Source organism: Carassius carassius, chromosome 32 (assembly GCF_963082965.1).
Source record: "Carassius carassius chromosome 32, fCarCar2.1, whole genome shotgun sequence".
Lineage (NCBI taxonomy): Eukaryota > Metazoa > Chordata > Actinopteri > Cypriniformes > Cyprinidae > Carassius > Carassius carassius.
In genome coordinates, this window is record NC_081786.1 from 13,839,977 (window position 1) to 13,859,951 (window position 19,975).

Below are 19,975 nucleotides of genomic sequence, written 5' to 3' on the forward strand. Positions count from 1 at the left end.
AAGGTCCAATGTGAACATATTAATATCTGGGAGAATATCTGACACATTTAACAGAGCACGATCTAGAGGAGGTTCCTTCTTGAAGAGAGCATTAACAGTTTTGATTTGGAATATTAATGTAAACTAGTGGGAGAGAGACAACATTAATAGGTGTGTGTTTGACTGACCTCGTGTTTGTTTAAGTGAAGGTGATAATGTGAGCTAGATTTGAGAGGAATCTCTTTGCTCAAGTGCTGGTATGGATTGGGTGACCAGACTATACCTCACACCCCGTGCCACCCTGAGAATCAGCCAATGTTCTTCAGCACAGCAACTTAACTGTAGTTTACTACACTATGTTTTGTAATTAAGTTGGCATAATCTTTTTTTATTCTTAAAAAATAAATAAATATATATATAGTATATATATATATAAATAGTACATTTTAAATATATAAATAATTGTAGGCTATATTATAGCTTTATTATTAATATGAAATACTATTAAATACTTCAAATGTAAACTGATTTAGAGTTACAACCAGCCATGCCTTAAAGTTGTGCTAAGTATTTATGCACAGTATTTATATTGCATATGTTTATTCTAAAAAGGCGGTTTACAATTCCATCACGTACAGTAATTGCTTTAGGCATCAGTCATGATAGATGAATGGGGTCTAGCCCAAATTCTATGCACTGTTCTGCATTGTGTGGATCGCGCAGTAACATTTTCAAGGGTGGTCGGGGGTCTTGGTGTGGGGTAGGAGGGGTCGACATGTGAAGTTCTGTCTTCGGCGGATTCTGTGGTATAAACCAAACCACAGTCCCGCGAGCGCAGCTGTCAGGTGTGCGTCACCGTGGACCACCGGTCAGTCACCGCGCGCTCTGCTTACCAACACCGAGATGTTGCACTGTCCTACTTGACTTACCCTCTGCGTGAAACAGAGCTCGACAATTCCGCTGCCTGCGAGCCGAGAGGAGCGAGCGGGTTATCATGAGTTGTCTGGATGTTATGTACCCGGCTTATGGTCATTACGCACCGTACGCGCACAAAGCTTCAGCGTTCATCAGCACTTTACCGGTAAGCAGGTTTCCGCGCAATGCATTGCTATGGGAAATGCATAATTAAACTATAATTAAATAAGACATGCAAGTATGCATTTTTACACTTTTTAATGTTTATATTACGATTTTGTTTGTTTGCTCTGTGTATGAGGTAGCCTATGTTAGAGCGGGGCAAGTTGTCACACTCCAGTGAATATCATTATTGCACAGAAATACAGTTAAAAAATATGCAGTTTACATGAACAGTTTACATGAACTTTTCAGCTACATTTAAACAGAAAAAAAATCATGAAATAGCAAACGTGTCGAAGGTAATGTAGGCTACTAAAATATCAAACAAGTGTGTTCAACAAATATTGTGACTGATAAATTGCATAAATAAATACGAAATAGCATTCACAACACAGGTGGTAACTTCAGTACAAACTTATAAAACTCTATAGTTAAAATCATTATATAGTTGACTTTACTCTGAATGTATACAACTATGATCAGTGAAAAAAAAAGCTTTTACCTTATTACTAACATTCCGAGGGTTTTAAAAAAAACTCACAAAAGTATTTCTAATTTAAGAGAGTTTAGAACAAGATGTTTGAAACAAACAAAAAAAGCCACTGAGAAAATAACCATTGGTGTATAGACCACAGATAGTTACTGAGAATATGACAGCTAGCCCTGGTCTTATATATATATATAATATGATTGCAACTGTCGTACATGCCTATTCATAATCGCACAGTCAGACACATAAGCACACACACAACACTGACACAGTCAGACACACACACAAAAACAGAATGTGTTGCTCAGCTACTTCTTTTTCTTAGGCACCCCTTGGTCTGAGAAGCCCCTTGTCTCGCTGTAGGGATCTGATGGACAGCATGGCGACCCCGTGCTGCTCGGAGGGTGTCCCCGTTTCTGCTCGAAGCTCCAGCTCAGGGGGTCTGTCCCCATCACCGTATCCTTCAGCTGGACAAGCAGAGGAGGCTACGAAGGGCAAAGAGGTCAGGGAGGCAGAATACCTGAGCTCACGATGTGTCCTCTTTACCTACTACCAAGGAGACATTAGCAGCGTGGTGGATGAACACTTCTCCAGAGCTCTCAGCACCTACATGGAGGCAGAGGGCAAAAAGAGGCACAGTGATCCCAGCACAGGTGAGAGTGCGGCAAAAGCACCCATTAGTTTGAATAAAGACAGATGCAAGGGAATTTAAAATTTAAAAAGTGCACTCAGCTCAGTTGTATTCAAATAAAATGCACTGAACTTAATCAAATCGACTTGAATTAAATGTAACTGAATGAAGCTGCTTATTAGAATAAAGTCAGTGAGAAATGAATGATCAATTATACAATTTATTCAAAATGATGCAATTTTGTCATTATTTAGCCATGTCATTATTTCCTCAAGTCATTCCAAACCGGTGTGGCTTACTTTCCTCTGCACACGTAAAAATAAAAGTTCTTTATGGGCATCATTGGTTCACCTTACCATTGCACAAAATGTTCTTTATAGTAGAAAAATGTTCAGATTATTCAAATATTCCTTACACTAAGAAGTTTTTTGTTTTTGAACTTTTCCTACTGTCTTTTTTCCCTTTCTTTTTTCTTTTTTTTTTACGAAAGTTATTTGGGGAACTCAAAATGGTTGAATCAATACGAAAAACACCTTTTAGAATTAATATTTTGAGGAATGCAAAAGAAGACATTTTGAGGAATGTTTCAGCTGTTATCGTAAAAATAATAATCGTAACCAAAAAAGGGTATTATCTAAATTAACTGGTTTTATTGAAATCAAAAATATTATTTAACATCACTAAATCAACCTATATACATCAATTTATAACAACAACACTTATTTGTATGGGTTCAATCAGGTAGAAATAAGTCTTTAAGGTAACAATTGCAGGTTATCACGTTTTAAAGTGAAAGTCAAAGAGGTCCATAAGTTTCAAGCAGAAGAAAGAAAACCGTATGAGCTCACAGCATCATGAAGGTGAATAAATGATTACCAAAATATCACTTTTGTTTGAACTAGCAAGGATCAGGACAGGAGCAAACAAAACATTTACCACAGTTGCACAGTCACAAATAGTCACAAATGTCATTCACTTTCTGTCCCTTTTAAGCCGGCAGCTGAGATAGCGTGAGTAGACTGTTGAATACCAACTTGCACAAGTGTCTGCTATGCAAGGTGGTGCTTAATTTGTGTGTGTTTACCTTAATGAACCTTTGGTATATTCCCTCCCTCCCTCCCCATGACATCTTCATCTGGCCTCTCAGACACTGCCTGCCTCCCAACAGATACTATGTTTATACGTGGCGGTAAGCACAGTGGCTCGAGCTCATATCGCGTTCAAACAGCTCACAATACCAAGCGTCAGATTTATGAGGAGCTCGCCCACCCCTCCTCTGATTATGACCACATCACCGGTGTCTTTTTTCAGAGGAATTCTAAACATAAAAGTAACGGCTAAAAACATACTTCACCCCTCCCTCCGCATTCTCTGAGGGGTTACGGGGGGCGAGAGGGTTAGTAAAAACAACAGGTGGGGGCACGAGCAGAGACAGGGGTCTGCAGGTCTGTGGAGGTGCTGGGGGGCCTATATGACAGAAGAAGGAGAAGACCACCTCCAGGTTTAACTTCGTGCCTTATATAGACCTTTACAGCAGCTAGATGTCTGCGCCTTTTTCTTGTCTTTCTTCTGCTCTTTTGTTGCTTGTCAATATCTTGACCTCTTCATCTTTTGTATTTATTTGATGAGTTTTCTTACTCCTTTCTAGCTCTCCCTCTCTCTCTTTCCGTCTCTCTCATGTGGCCGTGTGTATTTCTGTGATGTGTGCTAAGCTCTTTAGAAGCAAATGGAACACCATATGATTCAACCAGAAAGACATCTGAGGGCATGGGGCTGGAAATCATGTGAAATCATGTGACAAGCCTGACCTGAAAGTCCAAGGTGCAACGGCCTTATATGTGGACAAATGAGACACAGAGAAATGTCATCTCAGCTGGACCTCTAATAATATGATAACTAACTGACACCAGCATGCACATTATATGGGGGGTTTGAGGGGGTCGGACCCCTCTAATTAAAGCTTGAACACTCCAAAGGGAGTTTCAGTGTTTCATCATTGTTCAGACAACATTTCAGTAACCAAAACTTGGGATTACAAGTTAGTCGGAGCACACAGAAGAGAGATGCTCGTGAACTGGGCTCATATGCTCCTGAGGAGGTCACCATAGCAACAGTAGCAGTGACAGAAATTAACTTTTCATTAAGTGCTGATGTATTGATTTTTTCAACCTTTATAAAGACTTTACTAAACAGAAAAAATACGGATATTTTTTTTTATTGTACTGTATTGATTTTGGTGGTTTTATTTGTAAAAACAATAACAATGATAAACAACAACAACAAAATAAATATTAATTGGTTAATGAAAAAATGAAGAAAAAATGATGGATTGCCTATATGAAACTAATTCCACCAGTAGTTGGAAGCAAATCCCTGTCTCAATGACAATTGTTCAAAGTGGCTGATTGATTTAGGGAATAAACAAGTGACTGTCTTTGTAATGAATGAGTCACTGAATTGTTCACTCAACCTGAACAAAACACCCCTCTGTGTTCCTTGCAAAGGTTCTGCTGTGGCTTTGTTTGGAACAATTTTTGTTCGTGAAACAGAAAAAATGGCAATACTGTGTAACTGAGATTTTGGAGGGAATTCCCTCCAGGGAATTGGAGGGAAATAAATTCATGGAATAAGGCATGTGAGTAACTTTACTAAACTAAGTTCTCTTTTATGTCTTATTGCGCTTAAACTGTCAAATCCACACGTTTACGTTAAAAGCACACATATGTTACAAAAACAGACAGTTATGTGTGTGAAGGTAAACAGCTGGGAAAGAAACTGCATGTTTATTTTAGATCTGTGTGGCAGCAGGTAATAATAATACGCAGTATACTGCTCTTTTGTCTACTCTGAGGCCTAAGACATGACAGTAAGCATGCTTTGCTTGAACTTTCACCATGGTGTTAGAACTGGTATATCGTTGTTGTTTGTGTAACTATCCCACTGACTTACAAATCTGCCAATATTTACAATCCAAAATGAAAATATATCAAAATTTACAGCAGTTTTTCTCCAAGCAATCATCCCATTACACCCTTTGCTTTTTGTTTCTCTTTGTCATTCTCGTTCTTTTCTCTCCCCTTTAGATGCTTCATCCTTAACCAGTCGGCGTAGTTTCCCTCCATCTTTCTGGGACAGTAACTACCCCTCTCCGCCCAGCCGACCCCTTTGTGATCCCACAGGTGCTCCCACTTATGCTATGGACCCCTACGCCCAGGCCCTGCACCCGGGTCTGCCTCATACACACGCTCACCCGCACCCATCAGAGTCCTGGAGCTACTCTCAGAGCCAGCCCTATCCCCCCCCACGGCCGTTACACGAACTGTACACCCCTCCTGGGCTGGATGCCCACTACGGACCCCTACTGATGCCTGCGGTCCGGCCGCCTCATCTGCCGACGCTGCCTGGGCATTATGATGTGGGAAAGCTGGAACCCACCCCAACATGGCCAGGGCTGCTTCCGCCTGGGGAAGTGGCACAGAGTCTGGCTCTCAACATGGAAGGTGATCTTATGTAGGGAAATAAAATGCAAGTGCTGAGGTTACTGTAATTAATCTTTTTTATTAAATATGTGCTTTTCATACTTAATGAAGGTGATGTTTAAAAAAATAAACATTGTACCAGATAAATAATGTATTTATATGTTAATGTTCACAACTGCACACAAAATTATAAAAAAGTTTAGCTCTAGCATTTTTGTTATTTTTCTGGCGGCATAAGTTATATGCTTTTTAAAATCTGAACATTGTGTAAACTTCATCAGTAATTTGCTGGTAAACTCTCAGTTTGTGAAATTAAGCCATTAAGCTTTCACATGTGCTATACAGAACTTCATTTTACAAACTAACTGAGTTTACCAGCAAATTACCGAGGAAGTTTGTGCAGTGTTCTGTTTAGAAAAGTGCATGAATTATGTTTGAAGCAAATGAAACACACACCCTCCAGGTTAATGGCAGGAAATGGATTGTTTGGCCTCAGCTGTTGGTGCTTATTATATAAAGAGTTTGCCGCCACCATGGAGATTGTGTGTGTGAATGGTTCCTCTTGTGTTCAGCCATTGTGTTCATGTCTGCTTTGCACGGCAGGTCTCCAGCACCACAAGAAAGGGAAGGAGCTCTACTGGTTTTAATGAGAAGCCCTTCATCGACCATCCAATTAAAGCCTGCAGTTTTGCCCATTGTAGCCGAACTGTTGTTTCTTTAGTCCCCACGCACAGCAGCTCTCTTCACCAGCTCTGCACACGCTCTGAACACGCTCCAGGACTATTTGTGTGCACCATGGAGATATGAACATAGGGCGAGGAGAGAACGCCTAGGGGAGAAAGGGGTGCTAGACGACATGGTCTTTCTGTTTTTTGATCTTTTTTAAACTAATTTATTGTGGTGTAAAAATCCAGCCTCTGTTTGGACAGTGAGACGTAAGAAACATTGCATGGTGCAGTATATAGAATGACACATTTTCAAAAAATCTGGCTGTTTATATTGACTGAACAATGATGGCAGCAATGTGTTTGTCTTGTTTCGTTGCATTATTTTTCTTCCCATGTACAGTACTTTTATTTATATATACATTAGTATTTATGTGTTTCAATTAAAATACACTTTCGGCCAGTGCTATTCGTTTTTTTTCTTTTTCTTTGAATATGTGCTATGGTGTGAAACAGCTAAAATAAATCTGAAAGAACTCAGAAAGAATTAATAAACCATACCTTTTCATTAAAGAGTGAGATAAAATGATGTGATTTTCCAGGTTAATGAACCACTTCAGAGAGGTTCCGTAAATGTTATTATAAGGGGAATGTCATTTCTGGTGTATTTTTTTATGTGTGAGTCTACTTTATTGAATTCAAAATGAATGAATGTTCTGTTAAGAAAAAAATGTAAGAAATTGTTTGTATTTCAATATTAAACATGCGTTTAAATATGTTGCCTTGTTCTAGTAATGGCCTATTACTAATATCTAAAAGATGTAAATTGTTATGAAATATTAAAAAGAATACTTCATTTTTCAAAATTGGGTCATAAGTTAAAAATCGGATTTGTCTTTGTGTCAGACAAATTTCTAGAGCGAGAACCAAAGAAACATTTCCAACTAACATGTTAGTCACAGACATGTAAGGTCACTGACAGAAAGCCTTGATTTATTTTTGAGTCTTGTGTAATTATGGGCTGCTGTAGCCCAGATTTGATACTGTTCAGACTGTGTTTATGTTCCTCTGGAAGGAAAGATGTTCCAGGCTTATCACTGATGTTGTAGGTCACAAACTCACTCTTGTCTGGTCATGAAATTATAAACGGGTGCATGGATAGTTGGTTCCTCTAAGACTCCCCTGCCAAAACTGTAAAACATGACAGCCAGCTGGTACAAAATATCTGTCTGTCAACAGGGACTATTTATATTTATGTTTTAAGACAAAACAGAAAGTTGATTATGAATATATATGTACCCACAATGCATGCCACAAAGATCCATTAAATAAATAGACCAGAACAAGAACAAAGCAGTGAATTTTTCTGTCTTTCATGCAATACATTACTGCACTTTTACAGAATAAGGATGACATTGAGTCATTTCATACTCAGTTCAAGTGTGAGCCATTATTCAGAAATCTCATGAAATGGTATGTGACCTTTAACGTTTTGTCAGGTGTGTTTCACACTTACATGAAGAGAAACAAAAACGACCTCTGCTGGCCATGTATTGTAATTGTTTTTCCAAACTTCGTGGAAAATGGTGTTAAAATAAAAAATTCAGATTGATATATATATTAAGTCAAACAAATAATAATACAGTTGTTATAGTGTACAAAATGATGCAAAAAAGTGTAATATATTGGTTGAGGAACAATCCCTGAAAATCATTAGTCACATGGTTAAGCAGTTATATTGTTGTTATATGGCACTCATGTGTTAGATGGTGAAAAAAAAATTGTGGCCAGATATTGTCTGGTCATCTGTCGGTCAAGTTTTTAGGACACAGATACAGTCAGTCACTTGACACAAGTTATAAAAATGTTATACTTCAAACATGTGATCAGTAATGCAGCAAGCAAGTGGTTTTCTGTCATGTGGTGGCTTCTCCCATGAGTTCAAATGTACCTAGTGTGGTTAAGTTCAGTCATTTTTCAACTGATTTTGCCCTGATTTTACATAAAAAAAGAAAGAAAAAAAAGAAAGTGGTGGTCGTAAAGTACCAAAATGGTAAAAAAATAAGCAGAAATCAAACAGTGAAGTACATTATTATTAGCATTAACATTATTATGATCAGCAACATTATGATACAATATGCAAAAATATTAAGATACAAACTATACAGTCAGTTTAAATTCTGGATATTAAAATCAGCCAATTAGAATTATTTCTGAGGATTCAAGTGGCACTGAAGACTGGAGAAATGGCTGCTTATAATTCAGTTTTGTCCTTACATGAACAAATTACTGTTCAAATATTTTCAAATAAAACAGTTTTTAAATAGCTGTTTTTACTAGATTTTGATTAAATAAATGAAGTCTTGGTTAGCGAGCATGAGTCTTCATTATTATGATAGACAATAACAAGGAAGAAAACATGTTTGTGTACAAACATAAAATGTACACTAAGCACTAACACATGAGAGCACAGCGATGTCTACATCTATACATTTGAAACCACCACAAAACACATGCAAAAAAAACAAGAAGAGCTCTGTACTTTTGTCCACTTCAACACAAAGGAGTCCAGTCATCCTATAGAGAACTGCAGCATGTTACCCTAAAACCACATCTGCCATGTTCTTCAAATATGGAGAACGCTTCTGTGCCTTGTCACTTGATCTTTTACCTCTATCATGACAGTGCAAAAACAGCTCAGAGAGACACATTAATGTGATCTTTAAGTTGGCCTTGAGTCCATAGTTCACAGGATTCATGATCAACTGAGAGAGTTCCAAAAAAGATATTATGTGACAGTGTGAAGGGAAAAAGAGACTCATAAAAACAAGTGCAGGTAATACAGAATGAGCAAGGATATGTTAATGAAGCAAAATCTTTGTGAGACTGAGGTAAACAGGATGTGGGTTGGGTAAAACCTTTCAAAGAAATCCAGGCAAGCTATGTGATTCAGAGGAATCTGGATCTTCCCACACAAATGGTATTTCACATTAACAGGAAATCAAATGCTGCTGTATATTGATCACAATGCTTACAGGCAGAGAAGAGAGAATGAGTAAAAAAAAAAACCCTGAGATCATCATCACCACGGTGTAGTACAAACCATGTGAAATATTAATCATGAGAAGTGAATAAGTATGAATAATAATGGAAGTTGGTGATCTTTGCTTGGAGCTTTTTTAAATTAATTCTGATGAACTTTTGCTTTGTGTTCTTGGGTTAACATTAACACTGTTTATATTGTAGGCCTATACACTGACAGTCATGCAACATTTCCTCATGTGTTTGTTTGATCAGCTCATGTATTGCTGACATGCAACAGTAGCTCAGTCACATATTTTCATTTATGTATATGACAGATTCTCCAAATGTATACATTTTTTATCAGAGATACAAAAAACAGCACAGGGGCACACAAGCCAATACCAACCTACACAAATTCCCTCAGATGCTTGTTAAAAGGGCAATAGCATAGTCTTTTGTTGTCAATGGACAATGTACAGTAAGCCTGTCTTTACTGCAAATTAAGCTCCTTTAGAAGACCCCTCTGTGACATTATTCAATTTTTTCAACATGTTTGGAAGTTATATATCAGTTTAAAAATATGCTTATATTACCTGTACATTTTCTCTACAGTTTATATAATTTTTGTTTAAAAGAAAGAATGTTTGTTTTATTTCAGATTAAGTCAAATGTTTCCTCACAGGCCATGCAGCTAAGTCAGACAAGCACATATAGGCATAGACACATATATACACAGGCATATTGTTTCTGAAAGAATGTGTCACATGCAGTTTGTTCCTGGAAGCAATGGAAAATTTGCAACTTCATCAAAATATTTATGACTGATGTTTTGCAGTGTTGTCATTGATATGACTGCTGACATTGCCTTAAATAACTTAATTCAAATCAGAACTCACATGCGGCTGAGACACAGTCAAACAAATACACTTTGAAAGATTAAAAGAAAGAAGAAAAGAATATCCAGTTGTTCTTTACAGGAAATTTCCTTTTACACAGCGTGTTCCCCGGCATTACACTCTTACAAGCCACATACAATTGCTTTTACGTAATTTCCCTTTTTTTTCTTTTGCACTCAGCATCACTATTTGTTTTATGGGTTTATGACAGGCACCTGATCAGAGACACTAAAAACGCCTATATAAACTCAGATCGTCACTCTGGCAAACACTGACAGGCCGGGTGACTGACATCAAGGAAACTTATATCCTACATACCATCACAAGTAAGTTCTCAGGTTTGACTAGATGTAAATAAATACTGTTTGAGGGAAAATGTGGGGGAGTACAGAAGAAATGAAACAGTGAAGTTAGACACTCAGATCTGTTTTATCTTGTGCACCTCTTGTCCGACCTCTCACTCTTGTCTTCTCTTTCTCGGTGCAGGATGAGGTTTTTGGTTGTTGCCGCTGCTTTTCTGGCTGTTGCCAGTGCTGCCAGTCTTTCTCTGGAGGACATGGAGTTTCACGCATGGAAAATGAAATTTGGTAAGAGAGTGTGCTTCTTAGTTTTATCTATATCTTTAAAATCTTGAGAAAAGAGAGTCATCAGCTGCTTGTGTGTATCAGGTAAGATCTACCGTTCTGTGGAGGAAGAGTCTCAGCGTAAGCAGACCTGGTTGTCCAATCGCAAACTGGTTTTGGTCCACAACATGATGGCAGATCAGGGCATCAAAACCTACAGGCTTGGCATGACGTACTATGCTGACATGGTATAAATTATAACACACACATACACACAAACAAAAATTTTACATAATAATAATAATAAAAAATTATGATGAATGTGTAGTGTATTTTTTATGCTTTTTAAAAAGATATTATTTTTTAACAATAGCTTAATAAACGAATATATCAAATTAATTATCTAATTCAATTGATTAATTTTGCTTTACATGAAACTTCATCACATTCCTCCTATCTTCTCTCAGAGCAATGAGGAATACAGACAGGTGGCGTTCCGTGGATGTCTTGGCTCCATGAATAACACTAAGGCCCGTGGTGGTGTTACATTCTTCCGGCTGAAGGATGCTGTTGTGTTGCCCAGTTCTGTGGACTGGAGGGACAAGGGCTACGTGACCGATGTTAAAGACCAAAAGGATTGTGGATCATGCTGGGCCTTCAGTGCAGTAAGACCCACATTTTGACGTTTACAAACAGATCTTATATGGCAAATGTTTATAGCCCAGGTCAGCATTCTTAACCCTTTTGCATGTATTCATCCCTCTTTTGTCTCTCAGACTGGTTCCCTGGAGGGTCAGACATTCAAGAAGACAGGAAAACTGGTGTCTCTGAGTGAGCAGCAGCTTGTGGACTGCTCTGGTTCTTTTGGGAACATGGGCTGTGGTGGAGGACTAATGGACCAGGCCTTCCAGTACATTAAAGCCAATGGGGGTCTGGATACAGAGGAGTCATATCCATATGAGGCCATTGTAAGTCATAATGATGTTTGATTCTGACCGTAGTGCTTCAGCTTGTCGTTGTTGTTGTTTTTAAATGATTTCATTTAAATTTCATTTAAAGCTCATCAATTGTCTCCACACAGGATGATCAGTGCCGTTTTAACCCGAGCAATGTGGGTGCCACATGCACAGGATATGTTGATGTCACCAGTGGGGATGAAAGTGCACTACAGGAGGCTGTTGCCACAATCGGCCCTGTATCTGTTGCCATCGATGCTGGACACAGCAGCTTTCAGCTCTACGAATCAGGTAAATGCTATCACTTGTTTTTTAGGTCCTGGGTTTTACATTTTATCCATTATTTATTCAGGTTTGAATTAGAAATGTGTTGTCTAATTTAATAAATAATGTTTGTAGGTATCTACAGTGAGCCTGAGTGCAGCAGCTCTGACTTAGATCATGGTGTCCTGGCTGTTGGTTATGGAAGTTCAAGTGGAGAGGACTATTGGATCGTCAAGAACAGGTTAAGATAAAAGCACAAGTTGATGAAGCAGTAATAGTACGTTGCTGAACAAGGAGAAAAACTAAATGTAAACATTCAAACCTGCTGTGATTTTAGCTGGGGTCTGGACTGGGGTGACAAGGGCTACATCATGATGTCCAGGAACAAGAGCAACCAATGTGGCATCGCTACTGCAGCCAGTTATCCTCTGGTCTAATGGGTGAGTTCATTACTTATATGATTTCATGGCTTTAGTCAGTTCACACAATTGGAGCAAGTTCATTTACCTGTAAAAAGGTTTATATAAACATTTAAAACATAGGTTTATATGTAATAAATACATTTCAATGTTTACTTTGCAAGGATAAAATGACTTTCTTATGTTCTGCAGGAAAGATGAACATGGACCTGGAGCGGAAGGGAGAAAAGGAAATGTGGACCGTTTGACTGATTATACAAGAATACCTCATAATCATATTTTTAGTTTAATTACAATTTGAAAAATTTGAATGAACTAACTTCATCTGTTGTTTATATTTTCAAATCCCCTGACTAGGAAAACACTATGTTAGTATGAAGTACGGAATAAAAATGTATATGGTTTATATTTTATCATCAAACTCTCATCCTTGTGGTTGTTTGGTCTTTTCCTGTATTTCCTCTTCATAATTCACAATCAACACAATGCTCAGTTTGGCTTGTTTTAACTAGATAGCTCTTTAAAATCATCAGGAATCCAAAACATTAGACTTTTCCCCATTAAAATCATGCAACCAAGTCTTCATCTGTTATTTTTTTTCCAAAGAACACTACAATACCAAGCAGATAGACAAGTGTTTGGCTTGTTTAAACTGATCATGATTCGCATGGTTAACTTGTTTTAACTGAAAGGTTCTTTAAGTAGTCAGGAACCCAAATCACAAGCCTTTTTTCAAAATCATGAAACCAAGTCTCCATTGTGAGATGCATACTGTATATTTCAATTACATACGTTTTTACTTTCAATAGACAGAAGGTTACACGGGCCTCTATTCCTTCCCATCTGCCAGTGACTGACAGAATTCATAAAAATACAATAACTGAAAGTAAAACAGTAATACAGTTTCGAAGAGCTTGAGGTCCTCGGGGGGTGTTTGTCTTGAGAAAGTCTATGCAGCCTGGTTTGTTTTTAAGAAACAGATGCAGTTTTATGGAAACAAACTGTTTTAAAATAGATCCTATAATATGACTTCATAAGGATTACTGCATATGTTCATTATTTATTGAATGATATTATTAGAGTATACTGTGCATGCTTAAAGATAGAGTGTGTTCATTTATGAAGACACCTACTGTATATAATCTCACATCTTCATTCTGCCAAACACTGACAGGCCGGGTGATTGACATCAAGGAAATGTATATCCTACTTACCATCACAAGTAAGTTCTCAGGTTTAACCAGATTAAAAAAAAAAAAAAAAAGTACGGCTGGAGGAAAAATGTGGGGGAGTGTCACAGAAGAAATGAAACAGTGACGTTAGACACTCAGTTCTGTTTTATCTTGTGCCTCTTGTCCGACCTCACACTTGTGTCTTCTCTTTCTCAGTGTAGGATGAGGTTTTTGGTTGTTGCCGCTGCTTTTCTGGCTGTTGCCAGTGCTGCCAGTCTTTCTCTGGAGGACATGGAGTTTCACGCATGGAAAATGAAATTTGGTAAGAGAGTCTGCTTCTTTAGATTGATCTGTCTTTAAAATCTTGGGGAAAGAGAGTCATCAGGTTCTCTTTACTGACTAAATAAACAACCTAGACAAAACAGACAGTGAAGCCTTAAAGACAATAACCAAAGACAGAAGCGTTTGATGAATCTCACACATCGTTCATTGTCTCCTCTCTCACTTCAAGCTTTTATTCTACTGTATAAATGCTGTAAACTTTTTATTCATCAGAAACATCCTGAGAAAAGTATCTCAGGTTCCAAAAAATCATAATGCAGCAAAAACTGTTGATAATACATTGATAATAAACGAGCATGTTAGAATGATTTGTGAAGTAACATGTGAAGACTGGAGTAATGATTGCAGGAATAAATTATATTTTAAAGTATATTAAAAAAGAAAACTGGTATTTAAAACTTGCAATAATATTTCACAATAATATTTACTATTTTTTCTATGTATTTTTGATCAAATTAATGCGGTCTTGAGCAGAAGAAACTTATAAAAAAAAAAAAAAAACCCTTACTGATCCCAAACTTTTTGATGACAGTGTAAGAGAAATGAGTTAACCTAACTCAGCACTTGACACAGAGTGACGTTCCAGGGTAAATGTGACCCTAGACCACAAAACCAGTCAGAAGTAGCACAGGTATATTTATAGCAATAGCCAACAATACACCGTATGGGTCAAAATGATAGATTTTTCTTTTATGCCAAAAATCATTAGGATTTCCAGTAAAAACCATGTTCCATGAATTACATTTTTGATTAGTAATATGCATCACTAAGAACTTAATTTTGACAAATTTAAAGGTGATTTTCTTAATATTTAGATTTTTTTTCACCCTCAGATTGTTTTTTAAACACGTGATACTTTAAACATTACAAATAACTATAATCAAATCCACTGTGCTAAAAATGTATTAATTAAGATATTTATTTTCTATCAAACATCAGGTAAGATCTACCGTTCTGTGGAGGAAGAGTCTCAGCGTAAGCAGACCTGGTTGTCCAATCGCAAACTGGTTTTGGTCCACAACATGATGGCAGATCAGGGCATCAAAACCTACAGGCTTGGCATGACGTACTATGCTGACATGGTATAAATTATAACACACACATACACACAAACAAAAATTTTACATAATAATAAAATTATGATAAATGTGTAGTGTATTTTTCATGCTTTTTAAAAAGATATTATTTTTAACAATAGCTTAATAAACGAATATATCAAATTAATTATCTAATTCAATTGATTAATTTTGCTTTACATGAAACTTCATCACATTCCTCCTATCTTCTCTCAGAGCAATGAGGAATACAGACAGGTGGCGTTCCGTGGATGTCTTGGCTCCATGAATAACACTAAGGCCCGTGGTGGTGTTACATTCTTCCGGCTGAAGGATGCTGTTGTGTTGCCCAGTTCTGTGGACTGGAGGGACAAGGGCTACGTGACCGATGTTAAAAACCAGGGGCAGTGTGGATCATGCTGGGCCTTCAGTACAGTAAGACCCACACTTTTGCCTTTAAAACAAATCTTATATGGCAAATGCTTATAGAATCCTTACACAGTCCAATTTAGCAGTCTTACCTTCTGCTTTATTCATCCCTCTTTTGTCTCCCAGACTGGTGCCCTAGAGGGTCAAACATTCAAGAAGACAGGAAAACTGGTGTCTCTGAGTGAGCAGCAGCTTGTGGACTGCTCTCGTGCTTTTGGGAACCTGGGTTGTAATGGAGGACTAATGGACCAGACCTTCTTGTACATTGAAGTCAACGGGGGTCTGGATACAGAGGAGTCCTATCCATATGAGGCCATTGTGAGTCATAATAATGTTTAAATAATAAATAATTCTGATTTTTTTAAACAGTTTTAATCAACAGAATTCTCCTCGCAGGATAATCAGTGCCGTTTTAACCCGAGCAATGTGGGTGCCACCTGCAGAGGATATGTTGATGTCACCAGTGGGGATGAAAGTGCACTACAGGAGGCTGTTGCCACAATCGGCCCTGTATCTGTTGGCATCGATGCTGGACACATCACCTTTCAGCTCTATAAATCAGGTTAGTGTCATCACTTGGTATTAAATGTGACTTTTTTATTCTTTGTTTATTCAGCATTTAAATAGAAATATGCTGGCTAATTTAATAAATCATGTTTGTAGGTATCTACGATGAGCCTGAGTGCAGCAGCTATTTCATAAATCACGGTGTCCTGGTTGTTGGTTATGGAAGTTCAAGTGGAGAGGACTATTGGATCGTCAAGAACAGGTTAAGAAAAATGTTGATGAAACAAAAATGAGTAATAATATTTAAAAATAGTACATAACTGAACAGAGCCAAAACAACCAAAAAAACTCAAACCTGCTGTGGTTTTAGCTGGGGTGTGGGATGGGGTGAACAAGGCTACATCCTGATGTCCAGGAACAGGAGCAACCAATGTGGCATCGCTTCTTTAGCCAGTTATCCTCTGGTCTAACGGGTGAGTTCATTACTTATATGATTTCATGGCTTTAGTCAGTTCACACAATTGGAGCAAGTTCATTAACCTATTAACAACAGGCTTCTATAAACATTAAAACTACGAATACATTTTACTTTGCAATTAGGAATGAAATGATTTTCTTGTGTTCTGCAGGAAAGATGAACATGGACCTGATGCAAATGGGAGAAAGTAGAATGTCAACCGTTTTAATGATTCTACAGCAATACCTCAAAATCATACTTTTATTTTGATTACAGTTTATTAATTATGTTCTTAATTTCTAATCCCTTGACTACACAAACACTATGGTTCTATAGGGAATAAAAATGTCTGAAAATGAACATCTGTGTGGTGTATATTTTATCGTATATTTTATCGTCATGCATAAAAATGATCATCCTTGTGGTTGTTTAGTCCATTTCTTCTTCATAATTCATAAACAGCACAATGTTCAGTAAAGTATCTGTTAAAAGACACTAAAATACCAATAAGACAATGTGTTTGGCTTGATTTAACTAAACAGTTCTATAACAGTTCACAGACACGAGGGCTTTTGGTTCATCTTAATACACAATTACAAAGAGTTATAAATCTATCTATCTTTATAATACATTAATGTAGTGAATTATCTGTGGGTAATTTTGTGACATGATCATCTGGTTTAACTTTAATATTGACTATCAAGCCTGTCAGGGACCAAGCAGTTAAGCAAGAGGAGTCGCAAGGGAAATTAAAAAATAAGGATTTTTATTTCCCAAAAATCATGACAACAAAGTGAAAATAAAGGTTTGGGCCCAAAAACAAAAGTCAAATAAACAAACAGTAACTAAAGCTCTAAACAAAAAATACAACTAACTCTTACAAAGAAACAACGGGGACTTATATATTGGCTGATCAGACCAATTTTAACACACAGGGGAAGACTAACAACAACAACACTACTACACAAGCTACAAATTACAGCAAAATCTACATAAAACTTATTCCAAAAGTAATAAACATTTAATTAATCTTAATTCAACAAAAGTACTCAATATAATATAATTCCAAACCCCAGAATATCTAAGCAGAGAATGAGCTATCCCCCCAGGACATAAACAATGGTAGTGTCCAATTAGGCCACCTCCCCTATAAAACTGCTCCTGCTCCAACCGCCACCCCTTTAAGCCAGCCAACTTCCTGGATCTCTCCCGGGTGTGGAATCCAACACTGGTAAGCTCAGAAACAAATAATTACACAAACAAAATGACAAAAGTAACTAATGGTGAGCGCTCCCAAAACTATACTTCTGTATGGTCAACTAAATAAAATACAATGTATGTGAAATGACCTTTGTGTCCTGTGAGTTATTTGTAACCAAATAAATGTTTGCAACAAATGTGAATGAAAAATGCATACAAACTAATCCTAAAGAAAAACAGCACAAACCAAGTACATGAGGTCACCGCTCTTAAACTGGTTGTGAGGCCATGGCTGTGGCCTTCACAAAGTCATTAAGAATGAATTAAGGTCTGTTACTAAGAATTAGATATGCTTTTAAACATGAAAGTTTTAACGTGACGGGTTCTGGGAGTTTATTTCTCTATTTTGGGAATAATTCCACAGTATGATTACTTCTCTTGCATTCCATGCATATTGCCATCAAAATGGCTTACAGAAAATGACTTTGCACATTCTTCTGCAGTCCAAACATACTGTCACAGAATTTTAAGTGTACTATCAGATGTATGCAAACTGTGAAAAACATCTCACAATTTCCAGGTCCTCCATTAGGATCCTCTTATCCTAAAAACTTTGTTTTAAAGCCATTTAAAAAAAATACCTTTACAATTACAATAATACAACATTGCCTAGTACAGAGAATAGGTATCTTTGCAAATTACACTAATAATAATTTAGGTTGAATGCTTAATTTTTGTATAAATGTCTCAAATAAAATAAAAAAGGGACAAAAGTTGCCACTGGGTGCTGGTACCATTTCAAAAGGTACACTGTTGTACTGTTAGTGTACTAAAATCTTGATGGTATGAATTTTTTTTTCTACTAAAATCTCTTGATAGTATAAATTGTTCTTCTTTTTTTCTTATTAGGAGAAGTAATTTCTCATGCTTGTTTTGAGTTAAAAAATAGCTTGAAGATATTTTTAACAGGTGTCACTGGTCTTGTTTCCGTGTTTACAACTTTTGTGGCGTTTGCATTGCTCAATCTTCAGTCTGTGGTATGTCACTTGTATACATCTATAAGATAAAGAGCCCACATGACAGTTTCTCTGAAACGAAAGAGAAATGTATGCTTTTGTTTAAACTATTGCACAACCCTTAAGGAAATTAATTTTGGTTTTACTACAAATAAAACTAAAAAACATGGTTACTATAGGTAACCACAAATAAACCATGGCTTTGCCATGCTAACCACAGTTTAACCATGGTATTTGTAGTACAAACTGTGGTTATAAACATGGTAATCAATACATGTTTACTACACTTTTACTATAATAAAACCATAGTTAATTTTCGTAAGGGAAAATAATTGATCTGAAACATGATCAGCGGCCTTTCAGGAGCAATAAACCTATAGTGGCCTACTCAACACACAAGGGTCTAAACTACAGACAAAGATCATTCCCTTCACGTTTGTCATGTGTTTGGTTTTTGTATTTTTACTTGTATATTTTCTATATTAAGGTTTTATTTTTTAATCTATATCTGGAGCCAGGCATGATGAAAGGAAAAGTGAGAGCAAATTTAAATACAGTTTATACTTTTGACCACTGGATGGCGAGAAAGTTGTAAACTTGCAGTACCTTTGTAACATGCTGTTGCTACAAAGTAGATAGTTTGTTTACTAGTGTGGTTTTACCTGGACTCTAAAATGTACGTTTTCATTGGTAGGAACTGAAAATTATTTCCTAAATTGGCATGTTTTCGTTTTTAGGATTTGCAAATGAGTCCCATTTCATTATTTTGAACAAGTGGAAGAAATAATTGATTTCTGTCCAGGCAAAACACATGTATTGCATTGACTTTTTAGCCAAACGTCTGACAATATTTGAAAACTATAAACTGGAGTGCTGCTGAGAAGCTGCTAGATGATTGATGATAGCGTTCCGTTAGTGTCACAAGCAGTAATAATGATGATGATCCTGCCTCAGTCCCTCGTTTGTTGATAACCATGGGATAACCATGGGAGACGGAGCTGGATTGAACATAGAACACGAGAGTAAACAACTTTTTTGCAATTAAGCTGTCCTTGATTTTTAACAGTTCATTCTCATACTGGTGGTCTTAGTATTTATTTGGGAATGAAAAACTGCAGCACTCTTGCCTCATTATTGTAGGATTCACACCCACTGACACTGACTCACTCTTGGATCAAAACACACACACACACATTTGTTTTTCTGTCATGGTGGGGACTCACCATTGTCTTGTTTTGTGTTATATTGAGCTAATGATAATAATATTGCATAAAATCAAGGATGGCATTAGCAACCAGCAAGCAGGAGCGGTATTTACTTAAGGAGAGGGTTATTTCATGGTTTATTTGTATCA

The 19,975-nt window shown here is 37.0% G+C and overlaps 2 protein-coding genes across 5 annotated transcripts; both read left to right on the forward strand.

Annotated features, from left to right (window-relative positions):
- The first annotated feature begins 786 nt into the window (after positions 1 to 786).
- On the forward strand, positions 787 to 7,099 carry LOC132112780 (transcription cofactor vestigial-like protein 2). Its single transcript, XM_059520440.1, has 4 exons — positions 787 to 1,060; positions 1,872 to 2,199; positions 5,261 to 5,677; positions 6,260 to 7,099. Exons 1-4 carry the CDS (start codon positions 974 to 976, stop codon positions 6,301 to 6,303), a joined length of 876 nt encoding a protein of 291 aa, XP_059376423.1. The 5' UTR covers positions 787 to 973; the 3' UTR covers positions 6,304 to 7,099.
- Positions 7,100 to 10,428: 3,329 nt separating this feature from the next.
- LOC132112779 (procathepsin L-like) lies at positions 10,429 to 16,684 on the forward strand. 4 transcript variants are annotated; one of them, XM_059520436.1, is made up of 9 exons: positions 10,429 to 10,567; positions 10,728 to 10,828; positions 10,910 to 11,052; positions 11,272 to 11,469; positions 11,581 to 11,772; positions 11,886 to 12,051; positions 12,160 to 12,265; positions 12,362 to 12,464; positions 16,578 to 16,684. In XM_059520436.1, exons 2-8 carry the CDS (start codon positions 10,729 to 10,731, stop codon positions 12,459 to 12,461), a joined length of 1,005 nt encoding a protein of 334 aa, XP_059376419.1. In that variant the 5' UTR covers positions 10,429 to 10,567; position 10,728; the 3' UTR covers positions 12,462 to 12,464; positions 16,578 to 16,684. The 4 variants fall into 4 exon arrangements, with proteins under 4 accessions (XP_059376419.1, XP_059376422.1, XP_059376421.1 ...); XM_059520439.1 differs by lacking the exons at positions 11,581 to 11,772; positions 11,886 to 12,051; positions 12,160 to 12,265; positions 12,362 to 12,464 and adding exons at positions 15,568 to 15,759; positions 15,838 to 16,003; positions 16,105 to 16,210; positions 16,319 to 16,421; XM_059520438.1 differs by lacking the exon at positions 10,429 to 10,567 and having other exon boundaries at positions 10,643 to 10,828.
- Positions 16,685 to 19,975: the final 3,291 nt, after the last annotated feature.